The sequence below is a fragment of the Typopeltis vanoorti genome, chromosome 14 (assembly GCF_054136105.1).
Source record: "Typopeltis vanoorti isolate ZY-2024b chromosome 14, IOZ_Tvanoo_1.0, whole genome shotgun sequence".
Classification (NCBI taxonomy): Eukaryota; Metazoa; Arthropoda; class Arachnida; order Uropygi; family Thelyphonidae; genus Typopeltis; species Typopeltis vanoorti.
Window position 1 is genome coordinate 76,508,979 of NC_143562.1, and position 22,283 is coordinate 76,531,261.

General features: G+C 36.5%; 1 protein-coding gene across 2 annotated transcripts in view; it reads left to right on the forward strand.

Moving 5' to 3' along the window:
* The window catches only part of LOC150099687 (lipid transport auxiliary protein 1-like), a 110,765-nt gene that overhangs the window by 46,237 nt on the left and 42,245 nt on the right, over positions 1 to 22,283 (forward strand). For both annotated transcript variants that reach the window (XM_090403523.1, XM_090403522.1), the window contains exons 4-5: positions 2,725 to 2,839; positions 15,713 to 15,766. In XM_090403523.1, coding sequence (XP_090259649.1) covers positions 2,725 to 2,839; positions 15,713 to 15,766 — 169 coding nt within the window. The remainder of the gene's footprint in view (positions 1 to 2,724; positions 2,840 to 15,712; positions 15,767 to 22,283) is intronic.

Here is a 22,283-nt window from a genome sequence, read left to right on the forward strand (position 1 = left end):
GGCCGCTGCTGTTTAATTTCAACATTAATGATATAGGAAAGGATCTGAGAGGAACTGTTCAATTGATGCTGATGATGCAAAATTGGGTAGAGCAATAATTATTATAGATGGTGTTAAAATTTTGCAGGATGATTTGGGTAGACTAGCAGTCTGGGAAAAGGAGAATGGGTGTCAGTTTAATGTGATAAAATGTAAAGTTATGCATTTTGGGGCAAAAAGATTATCAGCTGTGTACCACATTGATGGAACTGTACTCCAGGAAATTGATGAAGTCAGAGACTTCGCAGTGTCAGAGACATGCCAGTGATGCAAAGTTAGGTGGAGCAATAGTCAATACACGTGATGTCAGAATTTTGCAGGATGATTTGGATAGATTGGCAGACTGGGCTAAAGAGAATGGATGTCAATTTAATGTGGCAAAGTGTAAGGTTATGCATTTTGGGGTGAAGAGATTATCAGCAGTATACCACATTGGTGGAGCTGTACTCCAGGAAATTGACAAAGCCAGAGACTTAGGAATGTTAATGGATAGGGAATTGAAGTTTAGGGGGTACATAGCAAAAGTGGCTAAAGCAGCTCATCAGATCACTTGGTTACTGAAGGATATGTTGACAAGCAGGTTATTGTTCCTCTTTATTGAGCCTTGATAAGACCCCATCTTGACTACTGCACGCAGATCTGGGTGCCCGAGTTTCTTGGTGATTGGGAGGTGGTAGAGAGGATCCAGAGGTGAGTGAACAAGATGGTAGCAGGTCTATGGAATGAACCTTACAAGAACAGGTTGAAGTTTTGTGGGTTACAGAAACTGCCTGATAGGCAGAAAAGGGGTGATATGATTGAGACATTCAAATTACTGAAGGGTTTTTGCAAGATTAATTTAGACAGGAAATTTTTCAGAACAGGTGTGGTGGTGGGAGAACTAGGGCCATCCATGGAAACTGAGCAAGAGTGTAGTTAGTTAGGATGGTAGAACTAGGTTTTTTACTTCGAGAGTAGTGAATGAGTGGAATAGGTTGTCAGAGTCTGTTGCGGGTGCCATGACTGTGAATGAGTTCAAAGCAAAGTATGATAGAAACTGTGCAAATGCTGAATAGTTCTTGACAAGATGTTTAGGACCTACCTTAATAAGTCTAAGGACTCCTTGGAGTTGCCTGTAATAATAATAATATCATTATATGGTATTTCTTATATATTATTCACTTTTCTTTTAAGCATTAATATATAATGCTGTTGTAAATTACCGACCGATTAGCATATCAGGAATCGTTGTCAAGGTCTTGGAGAAATTAGTCAAGAGAAGAATACAGGATTGGATAGATGAAAATGGGATACTGTATAGGGGACAACATGGTTTTGTGAAGGGTAGATCATGCCTCAGTAAATTGCTCACGTTTTTTAACACGGTGACGGCTGAACTGGATAAGGGTAATGGGTTTACTGGACCTTGCCAAGGCCTTTGACAGTATACCACATGGAACTCTAATCAGTAAACTGGAGCAGATGGGGATGGATATAGGGTTGGTGAGATGGATAGGAGGGTGGTTGATGGAGAGATACCAGAGAGTGGTTTATTCAGGAGTGGAGTCCAAAAGATGTCTCGTGACTAGTGGTGTGCCGCAGGGTTCTGTTCTTGGAACACTACTTTTCAATTTGTTCATTAACGATACAGGAAAGGATCTGAGAGGAAGTGTTCACTTGTTTGCTGATGATGCAAAGTTGGGTAGAGCAATTGTGAGTGCACAGGATACCAAAATTTTGCAGAATGATTTGGATAATTTGGAGGACTAGGCTAGGGGAAATGGATGTCAATTTAATGTGGCAAAGTGTAAGGTTATGCATTTTGGAGTGAAAAGATTAGCAGCAGTATATCACATTGGTGAAACCGTACTCCAGGAGATTGATGAGGCCAGGGATTTGGGAATGTTGGTGGATAGGGAGTTGAAGTTTAGGGGGCACATTGCAAAAGTAGCTAAATTAGCTCATGAAATCACTTGGTTGCTGAAAAATACTTTAACAAGCAGAGACAAGTAAGTTATTGTTCCTCTATATCGAGCCTTGATAAGACCCCATCTAGACTACTGTGCCCAGATATGGGCGCCAGGGTTTCTTCTTGATGGGGAGGAGGTGGAAAGGATCCAGAGACGAGTGACCCTGTGGAATGAACCTTATGAGAACAGGTTGAAGATTTGTGGTTTGCAAAAATTGGTTGATAAGCGGAAAAGGAGTAATATGATTGAGACATTCAAATTACTGAAGGGTTTCTATAGGATTAATCCAGAAGATATTTTTGAGAATAGGACTGGTGGGGGACGACTAGGGGCCATACATGGAAGCTGGGCAAGAATGTGGTTAGCAAGGGTTTTAGAGTTAGGTTTTTTACTTGGAGAGTGGTGAATGAGTGGAATAAGCTGCCAGAGTCTGTTGTGGGTGCTATGACCATGAATGAGTTCAAGGCAAGGTATGATAGATACTGTGTGAATGTCGAATAGTTGTTCTTGACATGATGTTAGGGCCTCTCTCGATGAGTCTGTCGACTCCTTGGATTTGCCCGAAATAATAATAATAATTTGAGTATAAGATTAGGAGCAACATTTATATTCATGATTTATGGCAATTACAACTCAATTTAACAATGTTTATGAGAATTTTAAAGACATTCTAATTACCTTAAATCATTATTATAAACATATGAAAGTGTTCTTTTTTTTTTTTTTTTTTCTTTAGAAATTACGTAAAGAGATAGAAAGGCGATTGGAAATTGTCACTAATATAGGTTGTAGGCCAAAGCTAGTAATAAAAGAAATTGAAGATTTCATTAATGAAAGTGCACCTTTGCAGGGTAAATTGAAATTAAACTATTTTGAATTTTTAATATTTTATGAATATCTATATAAGTAGTTAGCAATTATTAACTTTTTAGGATTCTGTTCACATATCAGTACATTGATAACATTTTTAATGAGACTTGATCTGCCACTAATAGAATTACCTTAATGTTGCATTCCTGGTATTCATTTTATATCTTGTATTTTTGTAACATTTTTGTATATTTGTCTTCATTCTTCTACTTTTATTGGCATTTATCAGTAGTTAAAATTTGGTTCCTCATCCTGCATTTCTTTGTGTATTAGACTGGTGGCTTGTTATAACCATATAACTTACATTTTTTTAAAACTTCAGTTGGTAATCATGAGGTAGCTTATCTTATTTCCATAGTCTGCTGTATCTGTCATTATTTGTTCATGTTTTCTGGTTAATTTGTCTCTTTAATAGACAAGTTATCATAATAAATTTAGTTTAATCCTTTATCCAAGTGTGAGCAAACAAAGTTTGCGCCTGAAAGTATCTTCAGGACCGGGATAAGGTGGTACAACACCGGGAAACTCGCTGCAAAGGTGGAGCAAGCTAACTTCACTCCTATCTCAGTATCAAGGAAATCGCATGTTTTTCAGATGAACAATGAATGAATAATGAATTAAAAAAAAAAAAAGATTTCTTGAAACTTATAAAAGCATGCTGAGTCTGATGATTTCTTCAATCATCAGCCACTTATCATGTGCTTTCATAAACTAATACAAACAAAAATAGCATGGTTATAAAACTTTTCATACAGTTCAAATAGTAAGTTAGAAAAAAAAATCTGTTATAAAAATAGTATAAAATATTATTTAAATTAAGGGGATATTAAATCCCACATTGTTTTAAAACCGAATAAGAAACTCAAAGATTGGAATCAGAGAGTTTCATACTGAATATAGTAAACTATAAAAGTATCGGTGATTACTAGCGTGAGCTAATGCAAGTAGTCCTAGTACGTAGTACAATCTCGGGCAACTTGCAGCAAAGGTGGTTAAGTTCTGATCGCTATTCTTGGTATTTTCCATAATGTAAAAACACATTCCCTAGGAAATGTATGCTGTTATTACATTATGGTGGGAGGTCACTTACCCAGACCGGTTTCAGCCTTTTTTGAGGCTTCATCAGTGAGTAGCTAGACCAAATAGATACCAAAGGGTATAGCGAAAAGAACTTATATACTCTGCTATACGAGTTTTCAAAAAGGTGCAACCATTAAGTTACTTAAATATAAAGAGCCAATAGGCTTCATTTCGGCGATATAAACATTATTTGAAACTCTCTGATTCCAATCTTTGAGTTTCTTATTCAGTTTTAAAACAATGTGGGATTTAATATCCCCTTAATTTAAATAATGTTTATATTGCTGAAATGAAGCCTATTGGCTCTTTATAATTTAGTATAAAATATTTATTATATAATGATTGTGTTATATAAAACAAAATGCTTATGCCATCTGTGTCTGTTACTATGCGCACTACTTTTTCTTTCTCCAGAAATTTAGTGTTACTGATGTCAAAGAAAGCAATATTCATTAAATTTACTTACATTTCCTGTATTTCAATGGGAAATCCATTGAAATAAAGGAAAATGTTTAACTATTAGAAAGATATATTTTACTAAGATTAAGCTGTTAAATTACAGATATTTCAGTCTTGTAGTAAGGCTTATATGTGGGCTGTTCATAATAGTATTATTTAAGGAAATTACTATAGAATATATATCACTTAGAATGACTTAATTACTGCTGATATTTCAGTGAAGTCAAATTGTATTAATCACGGAACAGAGAGTGCAGACTGATATGTGTATGCAGGTATTGAGTAAGGGAGACTGAGGCAGTGAAACCAAAGGTGAGCCTCAAGTCCTAAAAACCTTGAGTGACTAAGACAATATCAGGACTCTAGAATGCTGGCTGTGGAGAGAGAGAATGAAGAAATGTGGATTGCAGCATATGGTGGATAGGAGGGAAGAAGGTGATATGATAGAGACGTTTAAGTTAGTGAAGGGGAAAGAACCAAAGGCCATCCCTGGAATTGTGTAAGAGTGAGGTGAAGAGGTGTGTGAGGAGTAGATTTTTTACATGGAGAATTGTGAGTGAACAGAATGCATCACCAGTGTTGTTAATGCAGGGAGTGTTAAAGATTTTAAGATTCATAATATAATAAATTTAGTTTAATCCTTTATCCAAGTATAAGCAAACAAAGTTTGCACCTGAAGTATCTTCAGGACTGAGGCAACTCGTGGTAAAGGTGGACCAAGCTCTCATTGCCTCAGCATCTCCCATAATGCAAAGCACATCTCCTTTGTCAGTGGAAGCCAGACCCAGAAGTGGTGATACTAAGACAGAAGCAATGGAGAAGTCATGTTTACCTGTGTGAGTTGCCAAAAGGTGTACTACCTTATTATTAAATTACTCTGGATTTAGAGAAAGATGTTGGAAGTTTTTTCCACTTGGTTAGACTATAATAAATTTAGTTTAATCCTTTATCCAAGTGTAAGCAAACAATGTTTGCTCATACTCCAATAACAATGTTTTTGGAGTTTGACCTGTATTTGAACATTCAACAATGGTCGAAACCGGTTGGAAGCTTGGGTGATGAATGGCAATGCTGTAGCCTGTGAAGTTTTAACTGAGGCTCAGCTGTTGCTGTCACCCAGGTCCTGGGGGGGGGGGTAATGAATGGCAGTGCTGTAGCCCATGAAGTTAACTAAGGCACGACTGTTACTGTTACCCCTCAGATGAGATATGAGCAAATGAGCGGCTCTGCTCATTGGTGGGGTGAGCCTGCCACGGTGTAGAGCCAACCAGTTCTGAGAGTTCTTCTCAGTGGCGGGGTGAGCCTGTTACTGAGGGGAACAAAGCTGAGTTTTTGGAGTTTGACCTGTACTTGAACATTAAATAAAGGTCGAAACCGGTCTGGGTAGTGGCCCTTCCCTTAATGCATAGCATTATATATATCCGCAAGGAGTTGTGCTTTGCATTATGGGAGATGCTGAGACAAGGAGTGATGAAAGCTTGGTCCACCTTTACCACGAGTTCCCTCAGTCCTGAAGATGCTTCATGCACAAACTTTGTTTGCTTACACTTGGATAAAGGATTAAACTAAATTTATTATAGTCTAACCAAGTGGAAAAAAACTTCCAAAAAAAAAAATTTAAGATTCAGAATGATAGATATGTTGTCCTTTGATGAAGCTCTTACTGTGAATCTACCAACTCTATGGAGAATGCAATAATAATGATCCTTTCTTTTAGTGTTGCACGGTGATCAGCATTCATTTTCGAAATTATGAACTTTACAACCGTGTTATAAATACCTATTTTAATTTCTCGACGTTTCGACCTTCATATTAAGGTCATCATCTGGAGTATATACAAATATAAAAGTACAAGCTGAGTTGCATTTCACACAGTAAGCTAAAGAAACAATGATTTGGTGAATTATTGTCAGTGTCATGAGACTGCTTGAGTACTTCTCAAATTTGAGGCAGTTTTGCTTCATCAAATCATTGTTTCTTTAGCTTACTGTATGAAATGTAACTCAGCTTGTCCTTGTATATTTGTATATACTCCAGATGATGACCTTAATATGAAGGTTGAAACGTCGGGAAATTAAAATAGGTATTTATAACAAGGTTGTAAAGTCCATCATTTCAAAAATGAATAATAATAATGATGTCTCCTGGTTGGCTATTAAGGTGATGTAATGAGACTGCTTGCATACTTCCCACATTTGAGGCAGTTTTGCTTCCAAATTTGTTGAGGTTTATTCCAGGTCAGCAAATTCCAGGAGTAGTCTCTTGTATTTATATATGTTATGGTAGAGTAAGGTAGCCTTTTATCAGCATATCCTGAACAGGATTGTTTTGGAAGAAAATGCCTAGTCGAACTTACATTGCAAAGTCTGAGAAAAAAGCAAGTGGATTTAAAGCAAGCAAAGATCAAGTAACGTTGTTATTTTACATATAATACATCAGGAGATCGAATGTTGAAAACCCTCCTAGTAAATCGATTTCTAAGAGCACGTGCTCTAAAAGGCAAAGATCTAAAACAGCTGCCGGTACGTTGGATGGCTAATACAAAGGCCTGGGTAACAACTGCTGTATTTACTGAATGGTTCAATAATTGCTTTATACCAGAAGTGGAAACATATATGAAGCAAAAAGCTCTCGATTTTAAAGTTTTATTAATTGTTGACAATGTACCAATTCATCTGCATTTAGAACATCCAAATGTGTAGGTAGTGTTTTTTCCATCCAATACAACAAGCATTATTCAGCCATTAGATCAAAGCATAATTGCTACTTTTAAAAAATATTACGTTAAACACACTTTTCAATTTATATTGGATAAACTAGAAATGAATTATTAACAGTAACTGACGTTTGGAAAATTTTTCTATTTTGGACTGCTTAAATCATGTTGCATCTGCTATTGCTGAAATAAGACCACAAACTTTAAATACCTGCTGGAAAGCAGCTTGGCCTAAATGTGTTGCAAACAGTGCAACCATTCAAACATCTACATTATCAGCTGAAATCATTACTTTGGCACATGAAATTAGTTGAGAAGGTTTTAATACATTTAGCCAGCATGATGTGGACAATGTCTTAAGTAACGATGATATTATTGGATATTGATTAACTTTAGATATTGTCGAAGATCCAGAAAAAGATAGTGAAGTGGAAGAAAAACCTGTTCCCCTCAGTGCAAATATAATTCGAGGTCTTGAACTGTGCAATAAATTGGAAAATCATTTTCTTGTTAATGACAAATTCTGAATGAGCCTTTAAATTCTGTGAGCTGAAGAACTGTATGTCTGGATATCGCAAGCTGCATAAAAAATTAGTGAAATCATTATCACAAAGTTTAATCACTGATTACATTGTCAGAAGAAAGAAATCAGCACAGAACGAGGGTGAAGCTAATTCTATTTGTGAAGAACCATTGCCTTTACCATACAGATCTGATGCGCTGACTATCTCTTCTGGTGATGAAAGTGATTTTGCACTAGTTCACAAACGTTGCCGAATATTGTCTAATAGCGATGATAATTCTGATTGAATAATGTAGGCACGTAAACACAAGAAAGATATTTGATTAACCAAATATTTCGGCCTGGAAATAGCAGACCATCTTCGGTGGCACTACAAGAACAGTTTTTAAAAAAAAATACAAGGTGGAATACTAACAATAGATCATTTAAAAATAGAACAAGCCATCTGATGTTATATCACTAAGTATTAAAGGGAATGTTTTTAAGCAGAGACATGATTGAAATGAAGATATTAATTAATAATATTAAATAACATAAAATTAATATGAATTAACGAGTTAGCCTGATTAGACTTTCCTAGATTTTTGATATAGATATACAGTCATTCCGATTCAGGTTAGGACGATGGAATAAGGCCTCTATGCTTTCTTTGAAAAAACGTTCAAATTTATAACGGGATCTATGTAAGAGGCGAGTTTTTGACCAAAGGAATTTACCAAAACCAACGTTCACATGTTGTTATATTCTTAAAGAATCAGCCCATCATCCTTGTCAAAAAACAGGAATCATAAAATGTCTAATCAGAAGAGCTTAAACTAATTGTTCTGCTTCTAATTTTCTACAGAAAGAACTTTCTACTATCCAACAACACATGAAACTCAATGGCTTTTCTGAAAAGAGTACTCAACATCTTCTCGATTCTTATAATCCACCACAAAACAACAAAGATTCAATACGTCGAGTTCCAATTCTATACATCTCCGGGATTTCAGAACCTATCGCAAGAATTCTGAAGAAATATGAGTTAACAGCTATGTATTCACCTATTAACAAATTATCTTCCCATTTTGCTTCTCCTAAAGACAAACGCTCAGCTATGTCTCTTCCTGGAGTTTATCAAATTCCCTGCAACTGTGATCTCTCCTATTTTGGACAAACTGGATGTTCTCTTGAAAAAAGAATCCAAGAACATCAATCCTCCATTCATCACAACAAACCTGAAAAATCTGGATTGGCTCAGCACGGGATTGAAACTAACCACAACATCCTTTGGTCAAAAACTCGCCTCTTACATAGATCCCGTTATAAATTTGAACGTTTTTTCAAAGAAAGCATAGAGGCCTTACTCCATCGTCCTAACCTGAATCGGAATGACTGTATATCTATATCAAAAATCTAGGAAAGTCTAATCAGGCTAACTCGTTAATTCATATTAATTTTATGTTATTTAATATTATTAATTAATATCTTTATTTCAATCATGTCTCTGCTTTAAAATATTCCCTTTAATACTTAGTGATATAACATCATGCGGCTTGTTCTATTTTTAAATGATCAATTGTTAGTATTCCACCCTTGTATTTTTTTAAAAACTGTTCTTGTAGTGCCACTGAAGATGGTCTGCTATTTCCAGACTGAAATATTTGGTTTATTAAATATCTTTCTTGTATTTATGTGCTTATATTATTCAGTCTTTATGTCACAAGTATCCTTAAAACATCAGATAATTCTGATTGCAAAATGTAAAAAAAAAAAAAAATTGTTACTTTTCAATAAAATTAAATGAATAAAGCTTTAAAACAAACTTAGGCATTCTTATTTTCTTGAATTTTCATAAACTTTTTTTATGCAATTTTAGGTTTATTTTAATTCATTGCTTCGGTTTTATGTGGTTTTAGAAAATTATGGAACGTATCCCTAATTTTTCAACGTAAGTTAGGCCTTTTTTGTGCGATTTTTTATATGCAGTTTACTGTGGAAAGTATCTACCACATAGAAAGAGACCCGACTGTACCAGTATTCCACTTAAAGACACCATAGACCTTATCCAAACTGAATTTCTTTTTCAATATCTCAGCCATGTTTTAGTTCATCATGAACTCTGGTTATTTAGTTTGGCAAGGATAATTCCATAAACAAAGAGAGAGGACAGCCATGCCTCCTCCCCCCCTCCCATGCTAAACTACTTCATGGAGACCTTTGAAGAGATAGTCTTAAATTTCAATCCACACAGACCTATTGGCTATCACTATGTATCTGATGTGTTCTCCATGTGGCCACATGGCTCAGATGCTATTAATACCTTTCTAACACAACATCTCAGGATCCAATTCACCTTATTAAAAGAAAATGACAATGGTCATAGATTTCTTGATCACATGGCAACCTGATGAATTCTTGCTTTAGAATACCCTCCCACACACAGGTAGATATATATTCACCAACAGTCACTCCCCTCTAATGGCATCGTTGTAAAAGTTTGTACAATGGAGAAAAATTGATTGTTTTGATAATAATCCTTCAGCCCTAAACTTGACCACTTTCGCAACACCTTCCTAGTCACTACAGTACTACATTCCCCACCCAATAAAAAAAAAAAAAATTAAAACTTCATAACCTCCCCAACCACATACAAAACATATTTAATTTGTTTTGCCATTTAATTTGTCATCCCATATGTCTGAAAAAACTTTGTATCTACTTAAAGACCGTAAAAGTTGACCCCCCCCCCCCCCCCCGAAGATACAGTTCTTAGGCCTTCCTGGTGTTTACTACCTTGCAGCTGTAAGCTGTTCTACCATGGCCAAACAGGCAGGAGAGCTAACATCAGAATCACAAAGTGCAAGAACTACATTTGGTTCCACTGCTAAGACCACTCAGGATGTGTTGACCATGATTTGGACATCTTCCATAGGATAGCTGGAATAAAGGCTAGCTACCTTACTCACTATAGTATATATAAATACAAGAGATGATGAGTAATCTGCCTCATCTTTAAGAACTATACAAACTTCAACAAATTTAGGGGAGGCATGAAATTGCTTGAAATTTGGGAAGCATTAATCTTTTAGTTTTTTGTATATTAATAATATAATAATATTCATATTGGATTTCTACCCTCCCCCTTTCCCCCTACCTTTGGGGGGGTACTGATCAAGCCCTCCTGATGAGGGATTAAGTATATATATTTTTTATGACTGTAGTTCCATGTGTGTGTTCACAGGGCTGGTTTGCCTGTTCTGAGGGATGAAAAATCTGCGTTTCTGGATGAAAAAATCCTCTACTTCTGTATGAGATCATCTAACTCACCTTTAGTTGAAAGAGACCAAATAAAGGTTCCTCATGTCATAGACGGGAATTGAACTCCGGTCTTTCTGACCAAAGGGCTTCATCTATATTGACTGAGCTGTGAAGGCTCTAGTTTATGTATTGTAAACCATCTTCAGTCTCGAAGAATAAACAATATAAAATTCAAATACAGTGGATTAAAACTACATGGTATAAACAATTGTATTTTATGTGCATCTGTGCAGATGCCAAATTGTAAACTTTTACACTATTATGATTCTTAAAAAAATTAAATACGGTTTTGATGGTAATAGTTTCCCAAATTTTTAACATGGATAATCCAATATTGAGTTTATTATCATAATCAAACTGCTATGTAGTCCAAAGATTCATTGTGGTAGGTCCCACTGGTTCATAGTTCAATGTTGCAAAGTGTAATTTTTTAAAATTAGGGAAGCAAAGATGAGATGCAGAGTTACAGATTAGTGGGGATATTTTAGAGGAGAGATGGAGGAGATGAGAGATCTTGGGAGTTGATGGCCCCTTGTCTTATCGTGTAAAAACTTCATCTGCATTGATCTGGTAATAACTCCTTACCAGCATATATGTCTGAATTATATCCTCCTCCTCCTCCTCCTCCTATCAACATAATATGCTGTGCTGTCCTCACAATTTTAGCAAAATGTTCTATCCACCATCACCCTGAAATGTGGCATCTCCGCCTCCTCTTCTAAAGTATCCCCACCCTTCTTAAATCTGTGTCTCATCTTTGCTTCCCACATTTAAAAAAATTACACTTTGCAACATTAAACTGGAAGCCCCCACTCATACTTATTTGCCCAGTTTAATATTGATGATAACTAAGTAGTTGGTGAGCGAGTCCCCAAGTAGTGAAGCAGTTGGTATTTGGCGAGTATGTAGGTCAGAGCGATAGAATGATAGTTGACTTTTATCACACATTTTTTTTTTGGAAACAGGCTGGATAAGAGCTTGTGATGAGATATCAGACCTAATAAATGCACAAGTGATGAATAGCACATCAAGTTCAGATGTCTGTAGGTATGATTCACAATATATTGATATTTAAATTAAGACCCGAATGTTAGTAATTACAGTCCATTCAGAATTGCATGTAATTCTGATATTTTGTTGGATTTTCTTTGGAATATATATATATATATATATACATACACACACACTGTATATGTCGGTGTATAAGACGACTTTAAAATACTACAGAAAACCCCTCGAAATCATGGGTCATCTTATATGGCGAGTATAAAAAGGGAAGCTTAATTTCTTGGATGAACATTTAGGTAGTTACAATTCATTGTTATATAAGAAAATAATAGGCAGTGTTTATAAACAAATAAAATTAATTTTTTGTTACCTAAATTGATTTAAAATATTACAATAGATGTAAGTCTCTTAAAAAACAAATAATAATTATTAACCTCAATTTTCATGTTAATTTTCTTCATCGGTTGAAAATAGTTCTTCAGATTAATTGTTTAAATGATTGTCATATGGATCCCAGTTTGAATCTGCTGAATTCATTTCGTTTTAATCTTCATCAGTGTCTCGCAACAGATCATCTTCCGTACCATCCATAAGATTAGAGATACCACACTTTTTAAATGATTTTATTACAGTCTCTACGTTTACTTTATTCCATGCTTTGATCACAAAATTGCACAACATATCAAGCGATGCAGCACACATAGATCCACCATTTGTAAATGATTTTTCACCAGCCAACATCCAATTATTCCACTCTTCTCGCATGTGATCTTTAAATGGTTTGTTCAAGCAGACGTCTAGTGTTGCAATATAGAAGTTAAACCGCTTGATGTAACAGCAATTTTTCTGTTCTTTTTTTCTAGAATTTTAGTATTCTCAGTTAAATGACTACAAAACATATCCCATACTAATAAACTGTGTTTCTTCATTATACTGCCTGGTTGCATGTTCCACACATTATTTATTCATAACCATTCTGCCTTTGTTCGAATACCCATTCTGCAACATGATTTTCCAGTTGCAGCCATTAAGTGATTCCCATTCTCATTGCACGTTTTTTCTTTGACAATTTTTTTAAAATTGCCAAAGAAAAAATTGCCATGTCTTCTTTTTTCCTCCATTCTCTTACCATCTTCTCGGTTATGTCAAACTTTCTTGCAGCAGCACAGTTATTAGTTTGCTTTGCCATTTCGAGCTTCATACTTTCTACATTTTGTTGCTGGTTCCATGATTTTAAATGATAACAATTTTAATAATCCCAAAATTAAAAAAAAATTCAAAATTAATAATTAATTAAAATTGGGGTTAATCACTTTTACTTAGGGTAATTCGCGTAAATACTAAATCTTTGCTATGCAAAAAAATAACGGATATGTATAGATATAAAAATAACAGATATAACAACAATACCTAATGTTGCATTAATACAAGAAAGAAGAAATTGGGGACAACCAACATAAGCTTAAAACTTAAAAATAGCCTAAAATTTAGGCCTCGTCTTGTACGCCAATCATCCTATACGCTGACATATATATATATATATATATATATATATATATATATATATATATGCACGTTTTTTTTGGTGCAATTTTGATATTTTTAGAAATATATTTAGTGGTCTAGTTTTATGTTAACTGCAGTGACACTGGAATCTGTAATGTTGTCTATCATGGTCGCTAGTAAAATAATATCAAAATTTAAATAGGCATGCAATGGGGATGATGGACCTAGTGATCACCGCTCTCACAATCCAGGTATGGCCTCAAACAGTCCCTCTGCAAGCTGCTATACTTCGACTTTTTTTCAGGCACAACCTGGCAATGTAAACATCAGCAGGATTATTTGTCAGTTGGTCACAAAGCCTCCCAAAGAATTACAAACAGGTTTGTTCCTGTGTACTGACTGGCATCCATCCTGTGGAAATTGCTTTAATCTCAAATGGAGGAAATATCGGTTCCCTAGCAATATTATTATTAAGAGACCTCCAGGGAGTCAGAAACTCATTGAGGGAGGACATACTATTCACACCAGCTGTCATACCTGTTCTTTAATTCATTCACACTACTTGCACACACAACATTCAATGACAATCCATTCCAATCACGCACTACTCTATGAGAGAAAAATCTAACCCTAACCTCCTTCTTGATAAAATTCATTCTCAACTTCCATAGATATCCTCGCGTCCTTTCCACACCCTCCTGTTATGTTGTCTATCATGGTTGCTAATAAAATAATAGAAAAGTTTAAAGCATGGGACATGCAATGGGATAATGGACATAGTGATGACCTCTCTCACACAGGGTGTGCCCAGACTCCAGATGTGGCCTGAAACAGTCCCTCTGCGAGCTACTATACTTGGCCTTCCTCTAGGCAAAACCTGGCAATGTAAGCATTAGCAGGATATTGTATGGGGAGCACAAACAGCAGCAGAGGCCTTCACCTGCAGAAACCTAACCCGAGAGATGAAGCAAAGCAAAGGTCACTTTGTGCCTCAAATAAGTAGGTTGTGGTGTTTCAGCAAGTGATGAAAGACATCTACCATCTATATAAATATTCTTTTTTCTAATTTGTGTTGGATGCTACTGGTAATTTAGTCCAGACTCTTTGTTTGCAACATTATGTGTATCACATCATGATTGGTACACATCTAACTTTTCTATTCTGTTTTAATATTCTGTTCTCTAGGGTTCTGTTGTACTTTACTTATTTCATCCCTGTCATCTAGTGCAGAGCATTGATGACTATGGTACTTTAAAATTCTACACATATAAAGTAATTGTAATTTACCAGCCTGGTTGAACAAGTGAACAGCCTCTCTGCTCTCCAGCTGACATGCTTCAGGTTTGAATCCCACTGTTGTCATTGATGAGTGTAAAAAAAAAAAAAAAAAAAGTCTCTTTAGGCGGAAAATGAATTTCATCATCTGGTATTGTGACCATCACCCTGCTTATTGGAGCCCTGAAGCAACTTGATAAAGTTCTATATTTGGTCTCTAGAGCAGTATTTAACCCCTCACCTGTCCAGGGTACATTATTAATATATGATAAGTTTGCAGACTTTTATGCATGGAATTCATGCATTCATTAAAAGAATTTCATTAAAATTCATTAAAAGAAAATACTACAGTATTTTAATCCGTATTTTCCATTTCTGTTTTATTATAAATTCTGTTGCTCTTCTGTTTGCAATTTTGTCTGTTTTGTGACTTTTTTTTTTTATGCGAATCCTACAAAAGGCTGGGGTCCTATTAGACATTAGTATATTGCTGGTGGGCTTAGAGCCTTATACTAGGCAATGAAAATTGCCTACTACTTTGCCACTGTACAGGGCTGTATCTGACATACCATTTTATACGTGATCGGAAAGTTGCCTCAGTATTGCATGTTGCTCAAGCTGAGAAAACGATTGTTTATCTCTTTTGTGTTCTATATTTGCATTTATTTCCTCCTCTTAGCTGTTCATGGATAAAGATTGCTCATGCAAAGGTAAAAGTCATGGATGGCCTTCAATAAATGGACAGCTGTAGATAGATTTCGGACCAACAATGTTTAAATATTTGTGAATAAACTTTGAGTTTTTGTAATAAATGTTTCAAAGTGGTAAAAGTAACCTGGGTTTTAAATAAGTTAAAGACATTAATGAAATCTATCTTTATATTATTGTTAATCGTATTAACAGTTATTGACTATTGTCAATACAAAACCATAATAATTTAAGGTATTTCTTCAGTTCTTGTAAAAGTTTTTTTTACTGACTTTTCAGCTGTTCCAGCTTACCTGTATAGACAGAAAGCCCTAGATGATTTGAAAACTTTAGGTAATTCTTAGTATTATATAAAATTAATTTTGTTTCTTTGATTCATGCATTAAACAAGTTATTTCACAGCATCCCTCCCTCTCTCCCTGTGATGTTCAGCAGTATTCTGTTTTTAAATTATAGTACCACATCTCTTATCTAACAGCAAATTAAGAATGATCCAAAAATATAGCAGATTTTGAAAGTTTCATGTCACATTATTAAAATAGTACATTGAGTTATTATGACATTGAATCCTTCATAATTGTTGGGTGAGTGGATGGTCAAGAACAATTGAACACTCATTTTTTGTAAAAATAGCTTAACAAAGAGCAAAAAATAATATTATTAAAGGGTAGACCCTAAACCCATTCCAACATCAAAGGCAAAACTAGCCAATATGAAAAGCTTAACTAACAGCCCAAGATCAAAGGCAGGGTTACATTCTAGTAATAAGATGTTTGATGTTAGCAGTAATCTGGATTTCATCTGACTAACTATACTTTCTTTTCATACATGTGTAATACGATAGTACACATTTTCCTACTAATGTAACAGTAGACTTAATTATGACATTTAAACTAACATATGAACATGTATCCACAAGGAAAATGAAGTGCATTGAAAATATGAAATCCAAATATTTCAAACAAAAATTGATTATCCATCATCAATCATATAATAGGCAACAGTTCAAAGATAGAACATACAACTGGTTTCAGTTCATGGCAAGAATCATGAGTTAGAACAGTGATTTTCAACCTTTTTTCATAACACGGCACACCTAGACTAATTATTAAAATTCTGCAGCACACTAAAAATATATTCTTTTAATTTTTTTGATGATCTGTCAAAAAATAGGCATAATTATGATTGATTTACACACACACACACACACACACACACACAAGAAGATGGAAGACCAGACACTAATAAATAAATGCACAAATTACAACATTATTTCTTTCAATTAATTTGTTTTCATAAATCTCGCGGCACACCGGTTGAAAATCGCCGAGTTAGAAGGATGATAATTTGATTAGTTTATGCAAAAATATAACATTTTTAATCATCATCTATTTCTTGATATGCACCCTCCAGGTGGTGAGTGTACAGGATACTGTGACAATGTGATTTTTTTATATTATTATTAATGGCTTCTCAATAATTTACTTCCAAATTTGTCTGTCACTTGTCAGCACTCTAATATTGTCAGATCTTATATCTCTAGGTCACTTCTGACTGCATCAGCCCACCAAGATCTTGTTCTTTCTGTGGAATTTTCACTGCCATCTTGATGCCAAGATAGCAGAGAAAATCAACCCCCCCCCCCTTTTTGCTAACCTTTTCTCTCCTATTCTGTTTATGAGCAATCCTACTACCTTAGATTAGCTCTACTAACCCTTTATTGGAATACTAAAAATGTCATTGTCAAGTCCCTTCCTAATATGTCAGTGTTCATAGATTCTACTATTGATGGCATCTGTTCACCAGAATTTTTCTCAGAACTCATATCTGTGGTCTCCAGTCTGATCAACTGCTTTATTTATAACCCAACTCTCAGATCCATAACTTAAAATTGGTTTGAACATTCTCGTATACTGCTAGTTCCGTGTTTAGCTCATTTTTCTCTTATTCCATATAAATATACTCAGATACTCTCCACCTTTGCTTATTCCATTGTCTGCTTCCACATTTAATTTACCATCTTTACTAAAAAAAAAAAAAAAACCTCAAGGGCTCACTTTAGTGAGTACAGGAATAGCAAACCGAAAGTCTGGTCCCTCTCCTTTCTTTTCTTCTTTCTCCTTTCTTCCATTGCTGTTAGAGTATTCGAGGGGGTGAATCTTTCCTATTTTGCTATTTCATTTTGTCTTATGCAGTGGGAGTCTGCCTCACTTAGTAGGTGGAAGTCCCAACCCACCAGGCCAATGTGGGATGAATGGGGAATAAAAGTTCCCAGTTATGTGACAAGGACCTCTGCAACCTACCACTTTTTTTTTTTTCTTTCATTGACTCCAAAATGCTAATATGGTTGTGCCTTATAATATATTTCATGCTGCATCGGTTGTTGCATAGAATAATCAGAGCCATGTTCATGGCAGAGGGTCCTGTTTGAGAAGTATATTACTGCCTCCAACAGAAGTCAGTGATATTGTGAATGAGGAATACAGACGTATAAGATTAATCTTGGAAGGGAATTTTTACACAGGCACATGGAATGTTTGGGTTCTACAGATGGGTACTTTTGATATTGTCTGTAAAGAGATGGAAAGGTATAAAATTGACATCTTGGGAATTACAGAGACCAGATGGAATGGAGAAGAGTTCAGCTATAGTTCAGTGTCCAATGTTAGAAGCCACTCTAGAGCTTCCTTTGACAGTCGCCATGGAAACGGTGAAGGGGGCAGTCACTGAGATATGTTTGATAGTCTGTAAGACATGGTGTAGTCACAGTAAGGGCTATTTGCCATAGTACATTATGTAGGAAATAGTGGCATCTTCCCTGATTCACCCTAATTCTGTTGATAGCTGTCCATAATCTTCTGGAAGGATGAAGCTGGGCTGGTAGCTGCAGTGGTCTTTCACAGGAGAGCCATTTGTTGGCAAGTTCATAGTCCATTGTTGGTTCCATATGTTGTGAGTTGAAGGTGCTTGACCAGAAAAGGGTCTGGTTATGTCCCAAAATGGATACCTTCAGCTGGGTTTTAGGGGGATTTATAAGGGTTGAGTGGAGAGGCAGTAGGGAGTTACTTGTGATCTTCTCCAGTTCTTTTAGTGAAGCCTTCCTTCTTCGTATATTTGGTGGGGCTATGTTGGAAAGCACTGGTAACCATGGCAGAGGGGTGGAGTTCAGGGTCCCACTAATTGTGTGCATGGTTATGTTCAGTTGGGAGTCAATAATGTTTGTGTGAGCACTTCTTTCGCAGACTGGTGCACAGTACTCATGCACACGATCGAGCTAATCGGGCATATGATACAGTCTGGATCAGTTGCTTGCTCTCAAAGCCAAGACAACCTTACACTTCCTAGAATCCATGCTCACAATCTCACATGCCCCTATTCAGTACGATTCTTTCCAGGAACTTGTAGGTTGAACACAGAAGGGCAATTGGGCAAAGCAAACAAGGCCCAGGCCCGAGATCCTAAATACCTCGGCTCTGCATCTGCAGCTAGTTCCATTTAGTCTTCAGATGCTATTGTTTCTTGTTTTTATTTTGTTTTTAACTTTATGAATGTGAGTTTTGTAGGTCAGACTTCTATCTAAGGCAGATGAGGATCATGCTTGACTGGGCTGCCACAGAAAATTAGGTTGAGTTGGCGGTTTGCCTCCTTGTTGTAAAGTTGGAAAGGCGTGGACTGTTTAGGCGGGATTTGGCTTTAAGTGCCACTGCTCGAAATATTATTATTATTAAGAGACACCTCCAGGGAGTCAGACTCATCGAGGGAGGCCACATACTACACACACACACACACACACACACACACACCAGCTATCATACTTATTCTTGAATTCATTCACGCTGTTTGCACTTACAATGGCAATCCATTCCAATCATGCACCACCCTCTGACAGAAAAATCTAGCCCTCACACCCTTCTTGGCAGCTTTCATTCTCAGCTACCAAGGATGCCTCTTGTCCTTTCCCCACCCTCCATAATATGAAAAATTCCATCAGTTGAAAACCTGTATCACCCTTTCAGAAGTTTGTAAGTCTCAATCATATCACCCCTCTTTCTCCTGTTTGCTAGTGTCTGCAGTCTACAAATTCTCAATCTGTCTTTATAATCAGTATTCCACAATCCTGATATCATTTTTAACATTCTCCTTTGTACTCTCTCCACTATACAGAATCACAACGGAAACCATGAGACCAGACCTGCGCACAATAGTCCAGGTGAGGTCTTATCAAGGCCTTGTAAAGAGGCAAAATAACATCCTTATCTTTACATGTGAATGTTTGTTTCAGCATTGCAATTATCTTTTGAGTTATATTTGCAATCTTTGCCACATGGCCCTAAACTTCAACTTCCTATCTATTAACACTCCAAGATCCCTAGCCTCACCAGTTTCTTTTAGCCTAATCCCACCAATATAATACGACATTGGATATCTAATCATGACGAAGTGAATGAAATGACTTTACATTTACTGACATTGAACTGACACCCATTTTCCCATGCCTACAATTCCAGCCTATTCAAATCATTCTACAAAGACTGCATATCAACAGCTTTCCTGATTACCCTACCTATCTTTGTATCATCAGCGAATAACTGTATGTCACTTGTCAAATCCTTCCCAATATCATTAATGTACAGATTGAATAACAGTGGACCAAGCACTGAACCTTGTGGTACACCACTCGTTACCTTGCAGACTCAGATCCCCCGTATACCACTTTTTGATATCTGTCAGTCAGTCATCCTCTTATTCATGCTAATGTATAACCCAAACCCATTTTCTCCATTTTATGCTGTATTCTGTCAAAAGCCTTAGCAAAATCCAAAAATATCATGGTATGTGTTCAAAGTGTTCTCCAGGGAGTCGAAAGAAGGCAGTTGGTGAAGTATCGCTATGTCATCTGCTTACATATATTTGCTTGATCTTGTTGAGAGAATGTGGAATCAAAATAGAGCCCTGGGGCAAGCCATTCTGAAGGAATCTGGGTCTGCTTTTCCTTCCTCCAGTATGGACCCAAGCATCTGATCCCGATTGTATCATAGGCCCAATGTCAAGTCAATGAAGACAGCTCCAGATTTTAATTTCTTTTAGAGGCTAGCCTCAATTTGAGTTGTTAAAGCCAAGACGATCACATCAGTTTCTGCCAGGCTTGTTTTATAGGGAGCACCATCTCGATGAACAAGGAGATCCTATTCAGTATGATTCTTTTCAGGAGCTTGTAGGTTGAACATAGAAGGGCAATTAGGCGAAGGTTTCCAATGGAGCTGGGGGTCTTTCCCTTGCTTGGGAATTGCAATTATCTTAGATTCTTGCCCAGAGGGCTGGTAGTTCTTCAGTAGAGATGAGTGGAGATCGGTACCCGACAGCTATGCCTTTCCGCACTGCCCAAGGCGTTTAACACGTTCATTGCCAATCACGTGATATCGCGTGATGCGAGCTCCCACCAAATGGCTGATCACGCGTTATCGCGTGGACGTTGCTATCAAGTTTCTAAGTGGAATAGTATAGCAGCCACAGCGAAACGGCGCATAATATTTTTATTGGCCACTAAGGAAGAGATCGACTTTCGTGGAGTGGGGATGGCCGCCAGCCATTGTCTATTGTTTATGTTAGCCAGTCCGCACAGTGGCGGTGTTTGGACAAGGCGACGACGCGATGATTTTGTTTAGTTATTCGTTGATTTAGCATGCTTGAAGTTTGGTTTTTATTTATTTTGAGTATTGTTTTTTTTTTTTTTTTAGTAAGTTCCCTATAAATGTTGATTTTTGATAATTATTTTTTTCTATTTGTGCGTTATTTTTAAAAATTCTGTGATTATAAAAGACTGATAATTAAAGTTATAATTATTATATTTAAATGTTTTTTATTTGTAAAATATATAACTTATTAGACCGAATTACATATCGCCATAACATGGCGAAATTATCACGCGATATCGCGTGATAATTTCGCCACCACACGAAATTCCAATTTTCGGCTTGACAATGAATGTGTTAAGGAACTCGTGATGGAGGCCAGCAGCCTTGCTATTCTTGGTACGTGATAGGGCTTCCTGGATTTCCTTTGTTGTGATGGAGTTACAGAGGTCTGAAGTTTCAAGGCTTGAAGCTAAGTTGTGTCTCTGTAGTTTTTATGTCCTTTCTGGAGGTTTTTGAATTGATTTTAGATGTTGAAAATAGATGGGATGCAACTTGGTCTGGTGTCACCTCCTGAAACCTGCTCCTCCACGTTTTCTCAGTAGGGACTAGCTTTTCTGACTAGATTTAGAGAAGTCAAGTTAATGAGTTTGGAGAAGTCAAGTCAAGTTCTTTCATGGCTATCAGCCATGGAAGAACTTGACTCTCTCTCTCTCTCCTCTATTGTCGTCCAGGAGCCTTATTAGTTCTTTAGCCACTAATGAGTCACCAGATTTCTTGTGTCGGGTTAGCATATCTTCAAGCTCTTTGCTCCACCATGGTATATAATGGGGCCAGAAACCATGAGGGATGGTTGCTTTGGCTGATGTTTTTACCAATTTGACAAATCTGGTGAAGTTTTGGGGCACAGGTAGGATGGTATGATCAATTTGCCAAACTCCTTCCAATTGGCTTTCTGTAGGTTCCATCTAGGGATTGGAGCAGTTTTAATAAGTGGAATAGATAAACTGCTCTCCAGAAGGAAGGGATGGCTGTTTGGAAAGCTGCCAAGGATAGATCTATTTATTGGTAGGAAGTGGTTGTCATTGCCTCTGGAGACCATGCATAGGTCGAGAGTATATGCCTATCCCCATCTGGCAGAGATAAAGATTCCTGGTTGTTTAGCATCGAAGATGAGGTTGAAGGTTCTGGATATCCATCCATCATGTTGGAGGCTT